The sequence below is a fragment of the Microtus ochrogaster genome, unplaced genomic scaffold (genome assembly GCF_000317375.1).
Source record: "Microtus ochrogaster isolate Prairie Vole_2 unplaced genomic scaffold, MicOch1.0 UNK46, whole genome shotgun sequence".
In the NCBI taxonomy this organism is placed as follows: domain Eukaryota; kingdom Metazoa; phylum Chordata; class Mammalia; order Rodentia; family Cricetidae; genus Microtus; species Microtus ochrogaster.
In genome coordinates this window covers 1,653,523-1,675,581 of record NW_004949144.1, presented here as the reverse complement: position 1 = coordinate 1,675,581, position 22,059 = coordinate 1,653,523, and the positions used below count along the sequence as shown (strand labels likewise).

The 22,059-nt window shown below is 37.3% G+C and overlaps 1 protein-coding gene across 1 annotated transcript in view; it reads right to left on the bottom strand.

Moving 5' to 3' along the window:
• The window catches only part of LOC101983210 (natural killer cells antigen CD94-like), a 19,455-nt gene extending 12,365 nt beyond the window's left edge, over positions 1-7,090 (bottom strand). The window contains exons 1-3 of the mRNA XM_005369267.1: positions 7,007-7,090; positions 3,775-3,868; positions 3,440-3,523 (exon numbers count right to left, since the gene is read on the bottom strand). Of these exons, the coding sequence (XP_005369324.1) occupies positions 3,440-3,523; positions 3,775-3,868; positions 7,007-7,090 (262 nt within the window). The remainder of the gene's footprint in view (positions 1-3,439; positions 3,524-3,774; positions 3,869-7,006) is intronic.
• Between the last annotated feature and the right edge of the window lie 14,969 nt (positions 7,091-22,059).

The window sequence follows — 22,059 nt, the reverse complement described above, 5'->3', positions numbered from 1 at the left end:
TTTTTTTTCTTTCTTAATAAAAAAAAAACAAAAAAAAACAAAAAAAAACAAAAAAAACAAACAAAAAAAATAAAGAACAGTAAGAAAAGTATAAAATATTTTGAAATGCTAGAATATAAAATAGATTTTTAAACACAGCTGTTTATAACTTGCAACATACTACTTTTAAAGTATTTAACATATTTATAAAACAAAAGTTCAAGTGTAAAGAAAAATTTGTTTAAACAGAATCCATGCTTTGTATCTTCCAATAATGCTTTGAAGATTATTATTCCATTTAATGATTAAATGTGTAATTTAAAGGATCTGGCTTTATATTTCAATTTATAATGGCCTCTTTGAAAATGGATGGAGAAAATCAAACACATTTTTAAGTGCAAACAGAAGGCCAAGTCTCTGTAAGGAATCATTATTTTGGATATGATGAGAGAGTTCAGTGGTTAAGAGTATGTACTGCGCTTGCAGAGGAACCAGTTTTGGTTCCCAGCACTCACATCAGATAGTTAACAACTCACTGAAACTCCACTTGTGGCAGAGCTGAGATCCTCTCCTAGCTTTGACAGGATTTGCACTCCTGTGCATTTGTCTCCTCCACACACATACGCCCATGACTTAAAATAAGTAATAAGTCTTTTAAAGAAGGAAGTAATATGTCTTACAAAAACTCACGAACGAGCAATGTAAGATCATGACACATGCAACTCTCTTTTCTCATTTCTTTTTTCATGATTATTTAGAAAAAAATATTGTTTGCAATTCTTTGTACATAGGGTGTTATCATCATTGCTCCATGAACTTTTCTGTTCATTTAGTTTTTCTATTCAGTGTTTTCCCAAACCGGCACTAGAACCTCAATAATTAAATGTATTTATTTATATCTTATTCCTTTGATTCGGTTTACAGCTACTTTTAGAGTCTCTTATTCCTTAAAATTGTTCTTACATTACTGCTTTAAGGCTATAATTTTATAAAAGTGCATCATGACATGCAAAAATGGCTGCTTTTTCACTTTGTATTATCAGGCTAATATTCATCCACATTGTTACATGTCTCCATAGTTATTTTTGACTACTGCAAAAATTCCATTTTGTGAATCCACAAGAGATCATGTAAATCAAAATACTTTCAACATTTGATAGTTTAAAGGATACAATTTTCTATGCTTAATGATTGCTAATCCTAAAAGTTTCAGGTATTGCAACCTGGTTTGGGGTCAAGTCTTTGTTCTACCAAATCCACATCAGCAGGAGGCTGTAATCTCTCTCTTGATCAAAGTTCTCTCTGTATGGACTGTCATATCACTTCAGAATTGGCTGTCCTTAACACACAGTGCCTGGTGACAGATAGCATGTTTCTGACTATCTACTAATCAGATTTTTCTGTTTTTTTTTTTAAATCCTCAATCATTTTCACCTATTTTTTGATCTTTATTTATCCTAAGGATCATCATTCTGACTACTTGTCTTTTAACATGGCAACATTACCCCCTGATTTTGAGATCTGCATGATCTGCATTCTATCTCCATTGAGCATGTTCTCAAGCAATTTGCTGTATCAACTGGACACAATTCAACACATTTCAAATCTCCAATCTACATATTTGTCTTGATCTCATGTCTGAGATGAACCTACTGCCAGCAGCTAACTATGAAGAAATAACCCAACATAAACTTTGTGGGTATGTCCACTGTTATGCCACATGCCTCTGCATCTTTATCATTACTCTTTCTCTTGTCTCTATCCCCCCTCTCCTCTTTTACACACACACACACACACACACACCACACACCGTAACTACTCAGTGTGTTCTCTATCACTGTCCTAATTCTTGCTTGTCTCTTATTTAACCTCATTCACTGACTCAGCCAGGAAGGCTTCTTGACGTCAGGATGTCATATGTCATCCATATAAAAAAGAATCATGTCCTTACCATAGAATTCATTTTATATACGAGTAGTTTTAAAATACTTACTTACTTACATATGTTTTCAAATAAACTCATTAAAGGTTTTTTATTCCTTAAATTTCTGTGATATTGATGCTATACATAGTTTTTACTCATGGGAGATAACCAAAATTGTTTATTGAATCAATGAACCAAACAATTTATTTTAAACCAAAATGTTTTTAAACAAACAGGAAAAAGATGTTGAAAAAAATTATAGAGTGCAATTTTTAAAATCTGTTAGATCAGGTGTATCACTGTAACTCTGTAATTTCAGCACTGGGAGCTAAAGGCAGGAGATTGAGGAGTTAAAAAACAACTTCACTCAGGTGTGACAACCAAGCTTTTAATCCTAGAACTGAGGGTAAAAGGGACAGAGGCAAGTGAATCTTGGTGAGTTCTAATCTAGGTAGGCTTACAGAACAGGACCCTGTCTTAAACAACAATCAAATCAACTAAATAAACAATAGAACTAACTGATTATAAATGTATCAAAACTGAAAAAAATGCATATTCATGGAGCAAAGAGGTCAGATTTATTCTCCTTTGTGCTTCCAGAAGTATTTCAGGAAACTGAGTACTTAAAGTGCTCATACATAGTACATTTATTAACCAGCTTGCCCATTTACCATACAGTGTATACTCTGCTTAATGGAGATTTTTGTTAAACATTTGTATGACTCTTTAAAAAATTTTTTACTTTATTTTATTTTGTGTGTATGAGTGTCTTGCTTGAATATATGTAGGTGAACCACGTGCATTCAGTGACCTTGGAGGCCAGAAGAGGGTGTGGACTCTGCCCACTGAAACTAATGTTATAGATGGCTGTGAGCTACCATGTGGATTCTGTGAACTGAAGCCAGGTCCCGCAATTACTGTGCTCTTTACTATTACAAGAACTGCAAGAACAAGAGATCTTAACCACGGAGCCCTCTCTCCAGCCCTTTGTCTGACTCGTGAGTGTTTGGAAACCATTCTAAAAACTATATTATAAATAAAGAAAAAAACAATCATTCCAATCCAAGAAGCTCACTGAAATTTTGCTTACTGAAACTACATATGGATTTCAGTTTTGTGCTTATTGTAAGTTGATCAGTACATCTGGAAGAATTTGACTTCATGCATATTGTGTTTATTACATGATGTATTAACACTTATTTTCATTAAAAAAAGAGTTTAGTAAGGAAATACAAGTATTCCCAATTCACTGATTATACACAAACTAGTTCATACAAAAGTTATTGTATATACATTAACCTGCATTATACTTACACATGATATTTTTGTATATTTAGAGCAATATAATGTTTATGTGTCATAAAAATAGAAATATAAGATATTAATAAAGTCTTTATTACCATCACCATTATCATTAATACACATAATCACTAGGATGTTTATAGAATGTCAAAAATCACAAAGGTTAAGCAGTTGTAACTTTGTTTCTTATCTCATATTTACCATAAAATATATATGTATATGTAACATACTCACATACATATCCTAAGACTGCATTTGACACCGTAAGACAAAAACATACTGTTCCCAGGATTGCAGCAATCATGCGCCATTGATTGCCTACACAAGAGCAAAAAGCAAGATACATAAAAAGCATAGGAAACCTTATAATTAGAGCAGATGGATAATTATGCTTGAGGTTAAAATTAAGATCAGTCCACTCACTGGCTAAGTACCCAGTAATAATTTTTAAATAACAGAAAGAGCCAGATATATAACATCAAATATCAATGAATGTATTTAATATGAATTCATGCTCTCATATTTGATATTGTGTTTTCAGCACACACACAAAGGCAGAGAAATGTTACCTTCCTTTTTCTTAACTGGCTGGTTTTTGTCCTTGCTCCTAAGGGATATTGTCAGCTCTGCGTATGTTGTTCTTTCCTTGCTCATTTCTGATGGCTGCAAACAGGAGCACAGAAAACATCCTTACTAGTGTTTCACAAGGTTGAATTAATCCAATTAATAATGCAAACATGAATAATGAAATAATAACAAAAAGAATGATCCAGGAAAAGTGAATTTCCCCATAAATGTAAATGTTTTTTAAAACATTTTCTTTATGATACCTTAGGTCAGAAATTTAACATAATTCAGTAATGGTCTATAACAATTATCAAATATGTTATCTTATGATGACAATTTAATTCTATAAGTTTCTAAACTTTAGAAAGTGAAGTCCATCATCGCCAAATATTGAGATTTAAAAATTTTGTTGAAAAATTATATCTGACCACTGAATGCCTGAATTAACTAATGGCAACTATAGTAGACCTTGTATGGAGTCATTTTTTATCAAAGACACACTCTTATATAAACTCTACTTTGCATTATACCAAAACAACCTTTTGTTTTCCTATCTTGTTAATTTTGTAATCACTGAACTTCATGGTCCTTGTACAATGTGTGAAAAATAAGAATTCATGCCACAGAGAACAGCTCTAACTGTAGCTCTAACAACAAGCGCAGTGATGACAGCTCTTGCCTTGTTTTATAAATGGGGAAAGTGAGCATCAAGGAATCCAAATGCTATTGCCTATATCAGACAGTCAATTATTGACATTACTTAGTTTGTATAGATATACCTAAATCCAAAAATATTATTATTCTACACTTAACTTATTTAAGTAACATGTCTAAAAGGGTATAAAATAAGCTTTGTTCCCCAGAAAGCAAGGAAAGAATCTGAATTAATGGGAAAATATTTCTTCTGAGTTAATTACTACTAATAAAAGAAGCAAGTATACCCTTCTTACCAGATAGGAGCAGGTATTCAAAAAATATATTGATGGATTACTCTGAAACCAGATTATCAGAACTAGAGGTACAGGCCTGAAAACCCAGAGCTCTTGAGGCAGAGCAGTATTGCTTCTAGAAAAAAAATGGGTCAAAAGAAACAGGAATATGCTAATATTTTGAACTTTAATTTCTTTAAAACCTTATCTACTAAAGCAATAAGCAGATTACAGGTGATTAAGAATAAGAGGTGCTGGGGATTTGGCTTGATAATAAGAACTTGGCTAGCATTTAAAATCTGGGTTTGATACCCAGAACTGGCAGAAAGAAAAGCAAAAAAAACATGCTTAAATCCCATAAAAATGATTAAATGTTGCTGCATTCATATTTTAATGTACCTTATAAAAGTCATATTTAGGATACTGTTTGTAATGGAGAAAATTCTTATTGGAAAGAAAGAATATAAAATTAAAACCATATATATTAAAATGGGAAAGTAAATTCATAAAAGAAAGTAAAAGAAGCAGACAATAGCACAAATTGTTGGTTTATAAAATGTACACTTTGGAGAAGGTTTGATTTTATATATGTGCTTTATTTCTAGAGCTTTTTACTTGAATAGATACAATGTTACGTTGCTATATTTAATGAATTTTCCCACATGGTCTCAAATATTTAGGTGCATTTAGATATAACTAATTCAAAATAACTCACTGAGAAAACAGGGATAATTAGTGATTTAAGCAGACAAAGATTTTTTCCTCATACAAAAGCTTCAGGCGATTCTGAAGATAAAGTCAGCGAACTGTTCATGAGAAAACATGAATTCTTAAAATATATTACTACCTAACCTTGTTATTTTTTTTAGAATTCAAAGTAAATTTATTTAAATGATTACCAAAAGTAGTAAAATGCATTGCTTTTTTTGTTAAATTATAAGATATATATTATTTAAGTACATCTAACTTTCTAGCTATTGTTTTATATTAGTTAGATAGCAGACAATCTATAAATATGTAACCGGATCAGCAAACTACTTGAAAGTTTTGTTTTACAATTAATTTCAGTTTGTGGAAATAACCTTTTGGAAAACTCACTGCTGATCAGCAAGGTATTATCCTGTGAAGGAAATAATGCCTATTTAGAATGTCTACAAAGTGCATAAGTATTTTCCAAAATATCCAATAAATTCAAAATAATCTTCACGTTGCGCTGTGAATAATTTTTTAAATACACTCTCGTTTTGGTCCAGTCTGATCTTCACCTCTGTGACGAAGTTAACACCGGATCTGAATTGGCAGCTCAGGTCAGTTCTCTCTTGCAAAAACTAAAAGCCCTCTGAACTTTCTGCCCAGCTTCCTATGGCATTCTTCTTTATCCCTCTGTCCCAGGCAGTGTGCGAGCACAGCCCCAACCTCAAACTCACAGACTCTGATGTCATCTGGGTCGATTTTCTTTGGTTTTCACCAGCTGGAGAGCAGGGCTGGTCTGGCTGCTAGCTGAGACCTGTGAATACCTGGCTCTACTAGCTTTTTAGCTCCACAGTGACATGGGGAGGGGCCTGCTGATAGAGTCAGTGGACTCCAGGAGCTGATAGTGGAGTACTGTATATGATGTCACTCTGTTCCCATATCAAAACGTCTCACTGAAGAGTCAGCATCACATTTTCCACCAGTTTTGGTGTCAGTCTTGGGTAAACATATAAACCTATAAATGTCAGGAAACATTAATTTCCTGAAAACTTGAATTTATTGAGTTTGAGAAAGGTATAATCTTAGAATTCGATGAACTTGGGAAATCGTTAACAACCGAATTTTACAAGCGATTAAAACTAAAAATAGTGGTACAAACCGGTTTTCTGCCTGGAGTGGTTTATGTATTTTTATAAAATTGAAAAAACTCTGCAATAGCTTCTGATTTCAGTAAAAACATGAATACCAAAGAGTATGTAAGCTCTAGCCAGTACTTCCACCATGCTGAGCATGCCAGATTATCTAATCAGCTGTAGCAAATATCAGAGCAGACAGAACTGAACGAGTGCTGAATACTAATGTTACTTGGAATTAACTAAGAACAATGCTTTAGAGATTTCCAGCTTCTAAGATAGACTTGTGTTTGGCTTAGTCTATTTTTTGTTTGTTTGTTTGTGTTGTCCCCTTCCCCTTGTATAAAAACAAATTGATTCTTTTCAGACAGTGGGTTTCCAACAAAGTAATGATAAAGAAGCATAGTAGAATTTTTCTAGGCAGGTGGAGTGACTCTTAAAGGTGGGCACCAGTCTCTAGACACTGTTAAAAGCCATACTCTGTGCTCACAGGTATTGATTACTCTGTGAATGATGTCAAATTCAGTCTGTGACTGCCAAGATGTGTCATTGAACAGGTGCATATTTAACAACACTCTTTTTTATTAGAATTATATATGTGTATATATGTGTGTGTGTGTGTGTGTGTGTGTGTGTGTGTGTGTGTCTGTGAGAATGTATACTACATACATGCAGTTTATAAAGAGGCCAGAAGAGGACATTGAATTCTCTGAGCTAGAGTATGGAAAACTTTGAGTCATCTGGTTTAATTACTGAGAATCAAACTCAGGTCTTCTGCAAGAGCAGCAGACATTCTTGCCTGCGGAGCCACCTCTCCACCCTCTTAATAGCAAAGAGAGAATTGATTTTAAATTTAGCATATAAATAATTTCAATAATACACCATTTCTATGTTTCTTAACGTTAGCTACTCTTACGTTTATGATTTTTAGCATTATCAAATCATCTGATACATAGAATATGTACCTTGTACATGATAATATATGTTATATATTATGATAATATATATGGATTATGTATAAATGCATTCAGTTCTTTAGTTCTTAGGGCTTTAATAATAAACTACTGTTTTATTAAATTAAAATAAATAAAAAGTATTTTAAAACATCTAGCAATTTACAGAACTAAACTTTTTACTAATAATATTTACTGTGAGTAAAATACAATATTATCACCAGAGTATATATTGATTATAAACCCATATTCACTAAAACTATTTCCTTTCCTTAAAACAAACACACACCGACATACACACACACACATGTACCCAAAAGCATTTCTGTGCTTCTCAGAATGTTTCATTAATAAAGTCTTCTGTATATTAACTTTCATTTTTCTTTTAAAGACATGTATGTTTGACTATTTTACATCCACCTAAATTTTAGTCCAAATTAAAATAAAAATGTAAATGAAATTGAATGAAATTATGACAAGGTTTTTAAAGTCAACTGCTAGATGAAAACCAATGAAAAGATACATGAGACATGAATGAATAAGTAAGGAAGGCAGAGATACTCGTGATAGAACTTGTAATCAGAACATGGAAGAGTGACAGCAGGATAAAGCTAAGCTAAGGTGAAGGTGTAATCTTCAGAGCTAAGGCAAATAGTGGCTATAAGAGAGGGAGATTAAGCCCAAGCAGTTATCTAAGAGGTAGCTTTAAACTTTCAGTTATTAAGAGTCAAGCAATTCTCAAACACCTTAGCTCAAAGTGAACCAGAATAGTAGCTTCAGTCCCTGAACTGCCCGCAAAGCTGACTTTTAAACTAATAGCAGTAAATAGACAAGCTGTGCCTTCATGGCCCCCAGCAAGCAAAAACTACAAGGGGTACTTGTGGTGGCAAATGTGGTTGGCCACACAGAATAGCCTTTAACTGACTTCTTTGTTAAACCAAGGCCTCCAGCAAGCAAAAACTACAAGGGGTACTTGTGGTGGCAAATGTGGTTGGCCACACAGAATAGCCTTTAACTGACTTCTTTGTTAAACCAAGATGATGGAACGTGGTTAATTGTTTATGTCTCCGTTGGCTCACAGAAGTGCAGGTCAGTTTTCACACGCATGACTTGCATGGTCCTGGGCAGAAGAGTTTCCATTCTCACCTTTGTAAACTACCCAGAAGAGAAAGGTTCAGCCACCCTGCTACTTGTGTTAGCTGCTGTATCCACCTTGACCTTTCAAGATACTTCTTCCTACATCCACCATATTGTAATCTTTTCTATTCTTGTTTTGTGCTTCATTCTTTGGGGAAGTGATCAGGAGTAGAGTTTCCTAACTTTAGAACACCTCACCCAAGGACTGAGGTGAATCTCCAGTAACACTATCATGTGATTTTGGACAAGGAAAGAGTCAAAATTCAAAATTTAAAGTGGGAATTCTAAGGAATGCATATTGCCTTCACATTATTTAAAGCTAATAATAGGTCACTCCACAGCAAGTTATGAGGTCACTGGTATTTTCAGATGTGAATTTAAGCAATGTTTCGAAAAGCATTTGTTTTCTATATGCACCACAATGCTAATGAACTATCACCTTGGTGAAATTCAAAGTAATCTAGGAGACAAATCTCTGGGCACATCCCTGATGTTTCCACAGAGGTTCAACAAAGGAGAGAAGGACCATCAAGAATGTGGGCATCGCTATTTCTTTCAGTGAGGTTCATTCTGCACTGAATAGAAAAGACAGAGACCTGAGCTCCAGCCATATTACTCTCCTATTGCCGGACCTTCTCTCTTTCTCACACTGTGAGCCAGAGTAAGTCCTACTAGTTTACACTGTGAGCCTGAATAAGTTCTCCCTGGTTGCACTGTGAGCCAGAATAAGTCCTCCATGGTTAAGCTGCTTGTCTCAGGTATTTTGTCACAGCAATAAGAAAATTAACTAATACAGTTGTTTTCCAGTAATTTCTGATAATTGCAAGCTTAAAATTCTGAAATTCATCTGTACAAACTTATTAGATTAAAAGATAAAATATAGAAATCCTCTTGAAAAACTAAAAAAGATAAAATACTGTTAGAATGAAATCCCACTTTTGTTTTCAAAATAAAGAAAATATATTATCAGGAAAAATATTTTTTCATAATTTTAACCTTTAAAAACCATATGCTTGTGACTCTACTTGGCCTTTAAATTGGCATAGTATTACTTTCTGTCTCATCATTTCTCTCTGTGTGTGTGTGTGTGTGTGTGTGTGTGTGTGTGTGTGTGTGTGTATATATATCATGACTACAGATTTATTTCCATGGATTTATATATTTATATATGGAAATAAATCTGTAGTCATGATGATGTAATTTTAGAATAATTTACATAGTTTGAGATTTATTTTGGTTCTACAAAGAAGATAAATTTGAGTTAAATTACTTTACAGATACTTGCAGAGTTTTAAAAAATATTTATTTTGGTCATATTCACCCCTCACTTCTCTCTCCAGTTCCTTCTTGCCTCACCACCATCTCTTGCTCAACTTCCTGTCCTGTTTGGTCTTCCTTTCTTTATTTTAAATAACCTAGTAAGTCTATGCCACCCTTCATCGTTGGGCAGGCTGTGTGCTTTTCTAATACCTATTGGCTTTCCTGAAGAATATTTTCCTGTTCAGGTGATTAACAGTCCCATTGGATTGGTCCTTGAAGGAGTAGAAACTGAAGTCTTTGCTCTTTATCAAAAGTTTCCTGTTAGACAGAAATTTGGTAATATTCCTGGCAGTTCCAAAAGTCATACCTCTACCCAGGGCTAGAGATAGGAAAGAAATAGGACTCAGATAGGATTTGACAGTGAAGAAAAATAATTATAGAACAGACAGAAAGGAACCAGAGAAGGGCAGGAGAATTAGTTCAGGATGTCTGCTGCTCCTGTAGAGGACTTGGTTCAGCTCACAGCACCCACATAGTGTTACGACCATCTGTAACACCATTTGCAGGGTCTGGGACTGTTTTCTGACGAGTGAGGAGAGTAGGCATACATGTGGTGCATATAAACACATGCTGACCATATTGTTCATACACATAAAATAAAAATAATTGAATACTTTTTAAAAGGGAATTTTTCCATTCTCTCCTTTGTTCAGTTCATGAAGAACTTGTTTTGTCATAGTCCAAGTTCTGCCTGAAGATTGTGGTTGTATCTTGTCAAGGGATGGTGCCTGTTACCATAGTCTTTCTCTAAGGCGTAGCCTCGCCTGGCCAGGGATATGTGTTCAGCTCTCTGAACCCTAACATCAACAACTTCTACAGTTGGTGTTTCTCTTTCTTACAGTGAGATAAGGTTTAGTCATTCTGAAGAAGGAGATTGTTAAGGAACTTGCAGCAATTCAGAACATGAACAGATGGAAGGAAACTGTGCTCATACACAATTCATGAAATCTAATCATAATGAAAAGTATGATCTGGGGTTGGGTGTGGCTCACCCCTTTAATTCCAGCATTAGGGAGGCAGAGGCAGATAAATCTCTATTACTCTGAAGCCAGCCTGGATTTCACAGTCAGTTCCAGGACATCTAGAGCTACATAGAAAGACACTGTCTCAAAAAATTATATGATTGCATGTAAGACTTGGTTTTAAAGGTGGAGTTATAAAAAATAGTTACAGGCTGAGATACAGGAGGAAAGAAAGCATAGGCCTCTGTGAGATGTTTATAGAACCCTTTGCCACAATTGTAATCTGCATAAATTAAGTGTAGGCATAAACTGAGTTGACTATCACTGAGAACTGTCTATTCAATATGATGGCTTTTGGTCACCCACAGCCTCTGGGTACCTGGGATGTGCCTGGTCTAGATTTAGAGATGCCATAAACATGTAATGCACACTGAAGCTGAAGATTTGATTTTAGAAAAGCATGCAAACTATCTCAACAATATTTATAGTAACTGCAGAACTAATGACGTCTTAGTGCTTAGAATAAATAATGTACAACATCAGGTTTTTAAAGAAGAATGGAATTTTTGAAAATATATGAGACAATTTTAGTCTGCTACATAACTCTTCTATACCACAACATAGTCTTTAATGTGGTAGCACTAACGATTTCACAGATAGTGGCCAGCACTTTTCATGACTGGTAAGTTTCCTATAAACAAAATACCCAAATATCTTGAGTGGTGGGTTTGGGCATCTATCTAATAGTAATACTATTCATTCTGTAGTTTCATTTTTAATCTATATTTGTCTGTTAGTCACACTTTATCAGATAACAGCTCATTTGAAAACTTGCAAACCCTTTTTCTGTAACTGACACATCTGTCTGTCGGGTGTATTTCTACAAGGATTCTAAGAATTATTCTCTCTGTTCTTTTGACAATGTCAAGATGCAACTAAATGGAAGTCTTCTATGGAAAGGTCATTTCTTCATGGAGGGTAGGATGGCTCATCCTAAAACAGTAGTTCTCAATCTATAGGTTGGAACCCATTGGGGAGTTGTATATCAGACAGATATTCTGGATAGCATATATTTACATTATGATTCATAATGGTAGCAAAATTATAGTTATGAAATAACATCAAAATAATTTATGGTAGGGTCACCACAATATGAGGAATTATTTTAAAAGGTCAAATTAGGAAGAATGAGAACCATTGGCCTAAAGACTTGGTGCTTATACTCCAGTTCGCGAGATTTGGGCAAGGGGCTGGAGGTTGAGAATACACACACAGAGACAGACCGACATGCAGACCTTCAAACACTGATACCAAAGCCCCCTCTTTATTAGCACTTTATGTAGGCTTAAATACCCTGCAGTCAATGGCCAACAGGTGAAAATCCCATCCTCTGATCCTCTAAGCTAGGCACAGCTCTGAGTAACTTTAATTAGAAGGTTCTAGGAGGAAAGAGCAGCTGAAGGCCAGGACTCATTAGTCCCAACAGGACCCCATGGTGGCAGGAGAAAACTGACTGCTGAAAGGTGTCCTCTGACCTCCACATGCTTTTCTTTAGGTGAATGTCTCTGGGTGGGTAGATTATGATTTAATGAGCAGCCAGAGTGTGTTCTGTAAAGCCTCCTTGGTTTATCCCTCTTTGCACCCACAAAAAGCTCCCCCTGCATTATTTTGTGTTAAGCACTGCCTGTTTCTACCTTACAACTTGTCTCATAGGAATCCACTCAACAGAGATCACAAAGACTAGAGAGGTAAGCAGAATTTGGAGTGCAATTCCAGTAATAATTGGACAATTACTCAAAGTTTATGCAAACCAGTAGGAAAATATGACATTTAGTTAAATAACTGATAGGTTCTAGCCTATGGTTTGTCTATGCTAGCTCCCCATCATTATAAGAATTGAAAGGTCATTATAAAACATTGTACTTATTAATGCTATAAAAATAGACCAGATGTTTCCTGAGAGGCTACCCAAACAGAGGAAAAGAGGTATCTGGAGTGACTTAAGGCAGTTGTGTTAAACCACACGGGAAGCCTCAGCCTTAGGAGCTTACTCTGTACACTCCACACCCAGGGCAGAGAACTTTAACAGAATGGGCAAGATGACCCCCACAGTGCCCCCTCTTTTCTTCCACACAGTAGCAAAGATTTAAAATCTAAAAATTAAAAATTTTTAGAAGTAGTATATGATATATGACTAATATTCTTTCAAATCTTTCATTAAATACTTGGAATGATTCAAACTTGGTGTCTTTGGATGTAGATTCTCACACATATTCATTACAAGATTCACAAAAGAATATGGAATTGCACTAAAGTTTTAGATTATTAAAAAAATATAGTGCTTGCAGCTTTATTAGTTACTTTTCAATTTCTCTGACAAGACATCATGTCCAACGGAATGTATAAAAGAAATCATTAAAGTTGAGGGTTAATGATTCTGGAGTGTTAAAGTCCATGACCATCATGGTAGGAAGCAGGCACGGGATATTATGCTAGAGCAGTGTCTGAGAATTTACATCTACAAGTACAAGACAATAAAAGCTAACTGGAAATAGCATGGACTTTTGAAAGTTCAAAGCCCCTTTCCCAAATGACATACTTCCTCCAACAAGTCCTTGCCTCTTAATACTTTCCAAACAGTTCCAATGCCTGTGGACTAAGCAGTCAAACATATGTGGTGTGGGAGGTCCTTCTGTCTATCTGTTACTTTTATTGATAAAGTCTTTAAAGAGACAGAGCACAGTCATAGATTAAAGGACTAAAAATAACAAAATAAATATTAAACTTGCAGAAAAAGTAATGCAGTAAGAAAAATAAGCCATATAAAGATGGACTATACAAGTCTGGATTATGAATATTATTTTGTTTTCTTTAAATTTTTTACTGTAAAGGAGCTAATACAGAAAGACATTTCATTGTATGGGCTGCTAGGCTAAACCAACACATGTATATTATAAAGGTTTCTTGACTTCAAAGTTTGGGTCTAAGGATATGTTGCTTTAAAAAGAGGCTCTTCTTTGATTTCTTTAGAGGATGAGAACCTGGGAATTCATTCAAGGCTAATATGGTTTGTTAGACCACAACCACCTGAGAAGTCGCCACAAACACCTTCAAAAAATTGCTTCACCCAATAAGCAACAGAAAAATGTTAGAACAAAACTATGCCCATATTCCCAAATATTGTTTGTAAATGCTTTTTTACATTTAAAGGGGGATATGCTATAGAGATTTGCCTTGGTATAGATCTTCGTTTACTGATACAAATTTAAGGTCAATCTTGTTATATGATTATTTCTGCTCTTAATTACGGTATTGTGATTGTGTAGTTTATTTAAAAGTATAATGTATAATTAAAAATATAGGTTAACAGATAGTCATCTATAATAATCAAGCTTGTAGTCATATTAGATTTTCTAGATGTATAGAGATATATTTCAGTTAGATAGGTATTCTCAAATCTTTCAGAGACCTTCAAAATATGTCATTTAAAATATTTAAGAACTTTTTTTTTCTTTTTTTTTTTTATTAAAAATTTCCACCTCCTCCCTGCCTCCCTTTTCCTTCCCCCTCCCCTCACTCCTCTCCCCCTCCCTCTCCAGTCCAAAGAGCAGTCAGGGTTTCCTGCCCTGTGGGCAGTCAAAGGTCCTCCCCCCTCCATCCAGGTCTAGGAAGGTGAGCATCCAAACAGGCTAGGCTCCCACAAAGCCAGTCCATGCAGTAGGATCAAAACACAGTGCCATTGTCCTTGGCTTCTCAGCAGCTCTCATTGTCCACTATATCAGAGAGTCTGGTTTTATCCCATGCTTTTTCAGTCCTAGTCCAGCTGGCCTTGGTGAGTTCCCAATAGATCAGCCCCACCATCTCAGAATTTTCATGACAATGAGACTCATCTGCTTTTGGCAGCACCAATTACTTCAAGAGGAAGAGGGACCTCAAAGAAGCTCTTTTTGGAGTTGATTGGCCATTTGGGCAAAACCTGCTCCTTCCTGGACTGCTTGATGGACTGAACATGTAGGGCCCACAAAAAAATGACTGCTAATCTTGCCTAAAGGTGAAAAAGGGCCTTTGGGGTGATTATTTCATAAAAGAGTCTGCAAGACATTCTTCAAAACACACACGCAAAAGTGACTGGCAAACTGCCAATCATAGGCAGAACTGTCTTTAAAATTTCCTGCTTCATAAAAAAAAGAGGATAGTATGGGCTTGTAGGCTAAAGACTGATGTTAAAGATTTCCTTTTTATTGAAACAGAAAAGAAATTTTCCTCCTCCCGTGGGCAGAAAAAAATCAATATAACAGATACATTTACTTTAAGCAAAGATCTCAGGAAGAGGCCAGAGCTCTGCAGCTTTGATGGCCTGGGAGACCTAAGGTCCTGTTAATTCTTCAACCATAAGCCACAAAAATTTCCGTTTCAGTTGCCATCTTCTGTGTGTTGTTTTTCAACTTAGATTGTCTTGTTTTGCACTGTGGTATCTTTTCTACTGCCAGGCTGTAAGACCAAAGTTTATAGCGACAAAGATAATATATCCAGCATGATTATGATGGATCCACATGTTTTACCTTGACTATGAGGTCATTCTTACTTCTAGAAATTGCATGCGCTCTTAAATTTTATATTATAAGAAGCCCACTTGACATGTATAACAACTATAAGTATGTAGTTATTTGGCATAAATTTGAGCAAGTATAATAAAAAATCTTTATCACCCAGTTATTCAAAACCATTTTCAAGATCACCTAATTTTTAAACATCCCTAATCTTTGGCTCTTGTTATACTGGCAATTTTTAGCTATAACACGCCTACTGTACAGGTCAAGATAGCTAAAATTTAGAAAGTCTGCAGCAGTTTTATTATAAGGTTTCACAGAAGAGGTGCTATCAGGGGCCAAGAGAGCAACCAGACAGTTGGAGGAATGAGTAAATGGCGGGGATGACAAAAGAAAATGTATTTTGGATGGTTGTAGCTAACAGTTGCTATGGCTTAGGATAGTGATTATGTAAGATTCATCCAAACACCACTAAAATTTTGATACTCTTCCAGAACATCAATATGATTAACCTTATGCTGTGTCATTTCTGTAGTATTCCTATCATCTTCTTGATTTCTTGTAGTATCAGTTTAAAAAGGTTAAATAAAAAAGCAATTGTATAAGAAGAAATGCAAAGAAAGACTTGGAAAAATCCTGTCTTACATGTGTCCATAGGAAATTCCTTGGGGTCTAACAGCTTCCTGTGGAAATGAAGGAATGCTGAGTTTCTGGGACCTGAATCAAGAGATTAAAAATATAGTTTGAACATACACAGAATCCTTAGTTTTTTGTTTGTTTGTTTGTTTGTTTTAATCTCTCCATAGAGTTAATTCATACAGCTATTATCTGATCACTGTCTTCCCAGGGACCCAGTGGCTATAGGTGACAGAAGTCACTATATTGGATAGACAGCTCTAAGAGATAGTCTAACTCAGTTATGCCTAAACTTTATTTATGCAGATTGTAATTATGGTGATGGGTTCTATAAACTTCTTATGAAGAGACTGATGCAAAGACAACAGTGACAATTGAAACCATACCAAGGATAGTACTGCTTATTTTTGCATATCTCTTGAGTAGTACTATTTAAATATAAGAAATCATGACTTGGAGTTCATTGAATTGTATTTTTTTCTCAATGATGGTCACATGGAATATATCTCCTTTCTCTGCCTTTCACTACAATTATTTCTTTAAAAAGCCTCCAGGAAACATGACTAACTGATGGATACCACCCATGATGGTTTAAATCAGATATACACCATACATTTCAAGCATTTGAAAACTTGGTCCCAAGTTAGTAGCTATTTGAGAAAAAGTAGGATGTGTGGTCTTTCTGGAGAAAACATGTCAATGGAATCAGGCTATGATGTTTCCAAAACTTTCACTACATTTGGAGTTTGCTCTGCTTTCTCAGTGTGATTTGAAGTGGAAATAATCAGCCATTATAGACCCTAAGCTCCAGTAATCAAAGCCTAAAATAAACCATTCTTTCTAAAATTTGTCTTGATTATCGTGTGTTATCAAGCATTAGAAAAGTAATTCCTATACAAACTTAGGAGGAATGCGGGGGGATGTATTCCAAGCAAATGGAACTAGGAAAAAAGCAGGGGGACTTATTCTATTATCTGAAAAAAAAAATCAAACCAAAAATAGTGAGAAGCAACAGGGGAAGTCATTTTATACTCATTAGAGGAAATTTTCATCAGGAGGATATTTCAATATATATTTGTTGGCTTCAAAAAAGAATTTGAAAGTGCTCCTTACTCTGTGCTATGGTCCAAGGTTAGTGGAAGCCAGTTTCTACCTGAGTAGAATAAAGAGGTTTTTTTAAGTGTGTCCTATTATCCCTTTCTTCAACAGAACTCTGAGAGCTTGGCCCTGAACTAGCTGTGGATCTCTGCGTCTGCTTCCATCAGCTGCTGAATGAAATTTCTATGATAACAATTAAGGTAGTCATAGTCTAATTACAGGAATGGCCAGTTCAGGTACCCTATTCATTAATGCTTAGGGTCTTAGCTGGGGTCATTTTCATGAATTCCTGAGAATTTCCTGCTTTCCAGGTTTCTCACTAGCCCCATAATGGCTCCCTTAATAAAAAAATTTCTTTCCTTGCTTCTCCCTCACAGTCTTTCCCCCACCTCAACCATCCTGTTCCCTCATGTTCTCCCCTCATTTTCTCCTCTCCCTCCCCTTCTCTCTTCTACCCTTCTCTTCCATCCTCTCCTCTCCTCCGCAAGTTCTCAATTTTCTCAGCAGGTGCTCTTTATTTCCCCTTCCCAGGGTGACCCATGTATATCTCTCTTGGGGTACTCCTTGTTACCTAGCTTCTTTGGGGTCCTGCAATATAGGCTGGTTATCCTTTGCTTTATTTCTTTTTTTATATATCTTGAACTTTTTTAAATTAATTTATTTATTAAGGATTTCTGCCTTCTCCCCGACATCGCCTCCCATTTCCCTCCCCCTCCCCCAATCAAGTCCCTCTCCCTCATCAGCTTAAAGAGCAATCAGGGTTCCCTGACCTGTGGGAAGTTCAAGGACTGCCCACCTTCATCCAGGTTTAGTAAGGTGAACATCCAAATTGCCTAGGCTCCCCCAAAGCCAGTACGTGCAGTAGGATCAAAAACCCATTGCCATTGTTCTTGAGTTCTCAGTAGTCCTCAAGGTCCGCTATGCTCAGCAAGTCAGGTTTTATCCCATGCTTTTTTCAGACCCAGGCCAGCTGGCCTTGGTGAATTCCCAATAGAACATCCTCATTGTCTCAGTGTGTGGGTGTACCCCTCGCGGTCCTGAGTTCCTTTCTCGTGCACCCTCTCCTTCTGCTCCTGATTTGGACCTTGAGATTTCTGTCCGGTGCTCCAATTTGGGTCTCTGTCTCTGTCTCCTTTCATCGCCTGATGAAAGGTTAATATTCAGGAGGATGCCTATATGTTTGTCTTTGGATTCACCTTCTTATTTAGCTTCTCTAGGATTGGGAATTATAAGCAGACCACCACTCCCAACCCGACTGTATCCGCCGAGCAACCTCAGGCTCAGCAGGGTTGGACCTCCGTGCCTCCACCGGGCTGGTATTAACCCAGGAGATGGAAATTCAGGTGGTTGATTCTCACATGAATGGCCCATTAGAAAAAGGAACAGTGAAAATTGTCTTAGGGCGATCCTCATCCACTATAAAAGGCTTGATTGTCTTTCCAGGAGTCATTGATTCCGATTATACTGGAGTGATTAAGATCCTGTGTCATTCTTCCTGTGGTGTGATTTCTATTGCGCCAGGGGACAGGATTGCCCAACTGCTTATACTACCATCTAAGCATGAAACCTTTCCTGTGCACCTAAAGGAAAGAAATGACAGGGGGTTGGGCTCCGCTGGAGTGGACCTTGCCTGTCTATCTATGGAACTGGATGAGAGGCCTATGTTGGATTTAATGATAGAGGGAAAGATATTCTCCGGATTGGTGGATACTGGGGCAGACCAGAGTATCATCCAGCTGCAAGCCTGGCCTAAGCGCTGGCCATTGCAACAGTCATCTCAATCCTTACAAGGGCTGGGCTACGCTCGCACACCATACATGAGTGCCAAAGAGCTGGTCTGGAAAATGGAGGACCAACAAGGCACGGTTCAACCCTTCGTGGTTGAAGTCTCCATTAATTTGTGGGGCCGTGACATTCAACATCAATTGAAACTTAAGCTAACTAATGATTATTCAGAGGCTAATAAAAGTATGATAAAAAGACAAGGTTTTGTTCTGTCTAAGGGCCTGGGGAAGAATCTTCAGGGCTGTCACAGGCCTATAGAGTCTGTGAAAAAAAAACAGGATAGAAGGGGCCTGCATTTTTCCTAGGGGCCACTGAAGAATTAGCTTCCAATAACAGTCTTGTGCCCATACCCTGGGAGTCCAATAAGCTGGTGTGTGTTCCTCAGTGGCCCCTTTCTCAAAAAAAATTGGAAGCTACAAATAACCTGGTTCTAGTACAATTACGGCTTGGGCATATGGAGCCTTCTGTTTCACCATGGAACACCCCTATCTTTGTTATTAAGAAGAGCTCAGGAAAATGGAGATTATTACATGACTTGCGTGCAGTTAATGCTCAGATGCAGGTTATGGGTGCAGTCCAGAGGGGACTACCCTTACTCTCTGCCTTGCCACGTAGCTGGCCGGTCATGGCCTTGGACATCAAGGATTGCTTTTTTTCCATTCCTTTGCATCCGGATGATAGGGAGCGATTCGCATTCACTTTGCCATCGGTTAACCATGAGCAACCCGATACTCATTATCAATGGAAAATGCTCCCACAGGGAATGGCCAATAGCGCAACAATATGCCAGCTGTATGTAGCTCAGGCCCTCCTACCCGTAAGACAACAATTCCCAAAAATGAGAGTAATTCATTACATGGATGATGTCCTTTTGACTGCCTCTTCGCAGGAAATGCTCCTGGCCGCATTCCAGGAAACGGCCTCGGCCACCGTTGGGGCCTGGTCTTAGCACCTGATAAGATCCAACAGACTACTGCTATAAAATTTCTGGGGGCAATTATATCCCCTTTGACGGTGACCCCTCAAAAGATTTCCATTCGCACCCATCATTTGAGGACACTTAATGATTTTCAACAATTATTGGGGGATATTAATTGGATTAGGGGGTATTCAAACATCCCCCTGGCAAAGTTGTTGCCCTTGTTTTCTATTTTAGAAGGTGATCCAAATGTTAATTCTAACAGAACTTTGACCCCCTTGGCTGAAAAGGCTTTAAAACAGGTGGAGAAAGCAATGACTGAGGCACAATTGTGCCGAGTCGACCCTGCCTTGCCCATATTCTTGTGCATCTTAAAAACTGCACATTACCCTACTGGGGTGCTATGGCAAAATGGCCCTTTATGGTGGATCCATGGTAATTCTTCAGGTACCAAAGTTATTCAATATTATTCCGAGTTGGTTGCTTCTCAAGCGATATTGAGAATAAAACATTGCTTAACATCTTTTGATACCATGCCAGATAGATTGATTGTTCTCTATACAAAGGGACAGGTGGAGACATTGGCAGCTACAGTAAATGAATGGGCTGTTTTGGTTTGCGCTTTTCCTAACCTTATTGATAATCATTATCCAAGACATCCCCTGTTAAACTTTGTGGAAAGGAACTTAGTGTATTTTCCTAAGGTTACCTTTAAAAAGCCCATTAATATGGCCTTGACCGTTTTTACTGATGGCTCCAAAACTGGCAAAGGTGCCATAGTAATTCAAGGTCAGGATCCCATTTTGCTTGATTTTTGACCTGATTCCCCACAAGTCACAGAATGTATGACCGTGCTGGAAGTTTTTAAAAGATTTTCAGAACCCTTCAATTTATTTTCAGATTCTAAATATGTGGTGAATGCCGTTGCCTCATTGGAGGTGGCTGCCTTTGTTAGAAATTCAAGTACAGTTTCCAATATCTTGTGTCAAATTCAAGCATGCATTTTACAAAGGGATAATCCCTTTTTCATCGGACATATTCGGGCTCATACTTTGCTTCCAGGACCCATGTCTGAGGCCAACGATTTGGCTGACTGCCTTACCCGGTCCATGGCTTTGGTCGTCTCGGACCCTGTAGAATTAGCACGAGATTTTCACAAGCTTTGCCATGTGCCTGCCAATACACTTAGAAGAAAATTTCATATTTCCAAACAGATAGCCAGAGAAATAGTTAAAGCCTGCTCTTCACATGTGACCTTTTGCACCCCCCTAATGTTGGGGTCAATCCTAGAGGGCTACAACCTCACGCGTTGTGGCAAATGGATGTTACCCATGTGCCTGAATTTGGCAAATTAAAATATTTACATGTATCAATGGATACCTTTTCCGGCATTATTCATGCCACGCCCCTAGCGGGAGAAAAGGTAACTCATGTAAAAACACATTGCCTTGAGGCTTGGGCTGCCTGGGGAAAACCCCTACGCCTTAAGACAGACAATGGCCCGGCATATACCTCCCATGGATTTTGTGCCTTTTGTGCACAGCTCCAGATGACCCACATTACGGGTCTTCCATACAATCCACAAGGACAAGGTATTGTGGAGAGAGCCAACAGAAATATTAAAGAGATTCTGCAAAAACAAAAAGGGGAATAGTTGAATTCGCTTCCCCCAGGGAAGGAATCTCCCTTGCTCTCTTCACACTTAATTTTTTAAACCTGAATGAGCCGGGTACTGCAGCAGCTGAAAAGCATGCAGCAGGCCCTATGGAACAAAAGAAATATGTGATGTGGAAAGATGTATTGGATAACAAATGGTATGGACTGGATCTTGTGGTGGCAAGATCCAGGGGAGCTGTATGTGTTTTTCCACAGGGCCAAGAGGCCCCGCTTTGGGTTCCGAGCCGGCTGACACGCATGACCAAGGAAGTTCCTAAGGATGAGGCTGAGTCTCTGGAAGAAGATCCTGCTGACATCCCTGATGATGTGTATCCAGGGGAAGGTGGAGCACAGTTGGGGGATCCTGTCAGCCTTCCCAAAGGTGATGCCTGTTCGGCATGATGCCACAGTTTTCCCCAGATTTTTACCACCAATAGAAACCTTGATTTACCATTTTTAATGTATAAGTCTGAAGTGGCCCCTTTAGGAGAAGCGCGTAACATTTCAGAGAAAGGG